Source organism: Bos javanicus, chromosome X, assembly GCF_032452875.1.
Source record: "Bos javanicus breed banteng chromosome X, ARS-OSU_banteng_1.0, whole genome shotgun sequence".
Classification (NCBI taxonomy): domain Eukaryota; kingdom Metazoa; phylum Chordata; class Mammalia; order Artiodactyla; family Bovidae; genus Bos; species Bos javanicus.
This window is the reverse complement of record NC_083897.1, coordinates 23,779,011-23,783,024: the sequence shown is the minus strand read 5'-3', so window position 1 is coordinate 23,783,024 and position 4,014 is coordinate 23,779,011. Positions and strand designations below refer to the sequence as shown.

Sequence of the window (4,014 nt, the reverse complement as noted above, 5' to 3'; positions counted from 1 at the left end):
CAGTATCTAGAGCTAACTCATTTTCTCTGCCTTCTGTGCTTAATAATGCCTCAAACTTTTTGGTTCAAATCTGATAGAATATTTGATGTCATGGAGAAATAAAGGATTAAAAGTCTTTTCATAGTATTTGTACCCAGGAGCTCATGTGTCACCATGGTGAGATTATGCTGTCAGGATATGACATAGAATGATTATGAAGTCATAGGCCCCTAAAACAAGCTGAGTCATGTTAAATTCAGCAGTTTCCTTGGAGAGGAAACAGGACAACAAGGTCCTGGACATGAATCTCTTCATTTATGTCCTCCTTTTATCAATTTGGACAAATAGTTGTTTAGATAGAAATGAAAGCAATGGATCTGCTACTGCAGGTATGTCCCTAACCTTAAAACCTAGAAATTATGATCTATTATGTTAAATGTATTCCAGTACTTAATTAGACAAGCTAGCTGTGTGTAAGAAATCTGCTGTTTATTCTACTTTACTATGAGTAGGTCTTCGAGAATTTCTAGGACAACACCTGAAAGTTTTACTTCTGTGTAAAGATTCCAAACATAGAAACATGAAGAGTACAGCCTTACTGTCCCCTTTCATTCCCCTTCCCCACCCAATCCACCAATCCCTGCACCTCCCCCACCAGCCACATCAGAAAATTCTATGTGAATGAATCTAGCATGGTACCTAACACATAGTAGGTTTCAAGAACTGTGTTTTCTTGTCCCATCCCTTTTCCCACCATACACGTTCACACAAACATCAACACTCCAGTGCATTCACACATTCAAATACCTAGGTAATGGGTCGAACAAGCCACGATGTGGGGTAACCTAGGTAATTATACTGATTAGCCAAAGACAGCTCCCAGATTTGGCTTGTAGACTGTGACTGGCTGGGGAGGTGATAGAGGGAGGAAAATGACAGTGGTTAGCATGCTTAAAGAAATATTTGATGACGATTTTGACTTGGATCTACAGTAACAAACCCCCATCAAAATGGAAGCAAACTTGGTTCCCAAGCACATGTTCTGATGATACATGTTCTTTCATAGTAACTACACGTGCTGAATTCAAGCAGACCAAACTGCAGGAATTATGGCGACGTCTACTCATTATTATAATTGGTACCCTTATCACTGGCTATATGGTCACGTGTACCTGCTTGCTTCACTATAGCTGTGATAGCGAGGAAGCCCATAAAGCAGCCAAGTAAGTCTTACACCTTTGAATAAAAGTACAAGGTTGTGGGGAGGCACGCGTTCTTCACTATACTCTATAACTGTGAGAGCGGGGAAGTCCCCAAAGCAGCCACATTAAGTCTTACACCTTTGAACTAAAAATACAAAGTGGCGGGGTGTAGGGGTGAGGTGAGGAGGTGGGTGTGCACGCGCATGAAGAACTGTACCTGCACACGCATGCGCACTTACACGTAAGCGAGTTCACTGTTGTTTTGTTACTTACCATTAACTTGAGACTTCAGAAGAGCTACCAACATCTTGTGGGCTGGATATGTTCACTTAAATGAAGCTCTTAAATTATCTCAAGTACATTATCAACTTTAGCCAAAACTATCTCCTATTCAGGGTTCACTTGAGCCCCAGGCTGCTAATTTCATTGTAAGTTGAGTCTATGAAAAGAGGGAATGACTATCTAAATAAAACAGAATCAAAATCTTCTCAGGGGAGGAGTTGGGTCTCTGCATTCCAAAGATAGTAACACATTTTGGATAATCTATCATTTTGAGATGTAATAACATGAAAAATTTTCAACTGTGTTCAGTGATTCTAGTCCCTGGCTTTAATATAGGAGGATTAGGCTGGCACTTGGTATACTGGGTCTCTAAAAATTTCCCAATCCAAGGACTGGTGACTGAAATATACCACTGTTCTATTCCTTCAGTTTTAGAGTTAGCATGTGAGGATTAATATGTATGGTTACAAACCTTGATGGTGTAAATATGATAGGAAAACAATGAATTTGGTCTAAGACTTTTTTATGTGACAGGTTGTGACATTTGTGCCTCAGTTGCATATCAACTTGTGGCTTTTTTGTAAAAACTATAATTTCTGGATTAGATAAATTCTCTCTCTCCCTCTCAACAGTAGATTTGAAACAAGTTTGTGTCATTGCATATATAGACTATATGGTTATACATTGTGGTTGACACAGCAAAATTAAGAAAAAGAAAAAGAAAAGCATTCAACACGAGTTCAAATCTGTAACCTGAGTCACAGTTTTCACCACACTCCAATTCTTACTGTGTTCAATTTTCCTGCTAGAGCCACAAAAAGACCACAAGTCTAAATTGACACAATAGCCCATATTTTCTGGTAACAGCAATCTTACTCCTCTGATTTAAATTGTCTTATTCCAAATCCTCTGTATTTTCAGGGACAAGAAAGAAGATATCACCATCAAGGCATCCAGGTCATCTAAAATATCATTTACTGACTCCAAGTCACCGACTGCTGGTCTGGGCGATCCAGAAAGACAATCCGTGGTATCCAGAATAGATAAGTCATCTGGGCCCTCAAGTCCACGAAAAGTTCCTTCAAGTGCAGAAAAGTTAGTCAGGCCCTCGAGTCAAAAAAAACCATCCAAGCCATCAGCTCCCAAAAAAGTGTTAGGATCACCCCCCCAGGAAAAGTTGCATAGAACACGCAGTCCAAAAAAGGCACATAGGCAGGCTCATGCCCATAAGCTAGTCAGTCAGGTCAGTCCATCCTATCCAGAGAAGGCCATCAAGTCAACTTGGCCACCAAGTCTACAGTGTCGGGTCAAGCCAACCAAAACTCCGCTACCCTATCCAAAGAATCAAAGCTTCCCTGAGCAATCAAGTGTAGATAAACTGACCAAATGCCAGAGATATCTTAAACTAAAATGCCCAGCTAGTGCAGGTAGGGCAGAAATATTATCTAGGCCTCATCCAGTGAAGTTTTGTCGATGCTACAAGGAAAAGTGCCTTGTTTGCAGAGCTGTTTCTGAGCCGTTCATCACTCATGTTTCAGAAGCAAATAAAAAGCATGTTCCAGTTACACTGTTTTCACGGGAATTGAAGCACTTTTACAAGTCCTATAAAAAGAAACAACCCAAATACAACACACTGTATGGCAACATGCATGACAGTGATATCACAACATACAACAGTGATGGTGAGAGTGACAGGGAGGTGATTATAATGTGCAATATAAAATGCAAGGAAGACATGTATAAAAACTCCCGAAATAATTAAGGGATCAAAAGAAAGACCACCCATGCAGAAGAAGCAAGCTTCTATCAATTATTATATGCTCACCATATTTAAGAACCTGGTAGAGGAAAACTCCACTTGGTATCACTATTGAGATTAGACTTATATCCATCTCGAGGCAATTTACTTGAAAAATAGTAAATAAATGTGTGACATAACAACTGATTTTGTTGTAATTATTATTGTATTTTAGAGGTATAAATCTCTTTGGGAGGTATCTTAGATCTACTTGGGCAAATTCTGGAGATGGTGAGGGACAGGGAAACCCAGCCTGCTGCAGTCCATGGGGTCACACAGAGTTGGACACGACTTGATGGCTGAACAACAACAACGTAGATCTGGTCACTTGGATGGGCTTCCCAGCTGGTGCAGTGGTAAAGAATCCACCTGCCAATGGAAGAGATGTGGGTTTGATCCCTGGGTTGGGAAGATCCTTTGGAGGAGGAAATAGCAACCCACTCCAGTAGTCTTGCCTGGGAAATTCTATGGACAGAGGAGTCTGAAGGGCTACAGTTGATGGGGTCAATAAAAGTTGGACACAGGCACAGGGTTAAATGTGAACCACAGTCACACACACACACACACACACACACACACACAAATATAGAAAGGTATTACAAGATGGGTACCCTGGGCTCCTCTTTCCCTTGGATTAGCCCTCAATTGAAGTCTCAACCCAACTATCTTTTAAATTTTGACAGAGTGTCCTCACAGTCTAAGACTGTCTTTCTCTGGTGCCCAGTGTGTGGCGGAAATGGCTCTGTGTGCTTG

General features: G+C 40.8%; 1 protein-coding gene across 1 annotated transcript; it reads left to right on the top strand.

The window, feature by feature from the left end:
- Positions 1-262: 262 nt before the first annotated feature.
- On the top strand, positions 263-3,408 carry LOC133243235 (uncharacterized protein CXorf66 homolog). Its single transcript, XM_061409861.1, has 3 exons — positions 263-368; positions 1,046-1,202; positions 2,385-3,408. Exons 1-3 carry the CDS (start codon positions 281-283, stop codon positions 3,223-3,225), a joined length of 1,086 nt encoding a protein of 361 aa, XP_061265845.1. The 5' UTR covers positions 263-280; the 3' UTR covers positions 3,226-3,408.
- Positions 3,409-4,014: the final 606 nt, after the last annotated feature.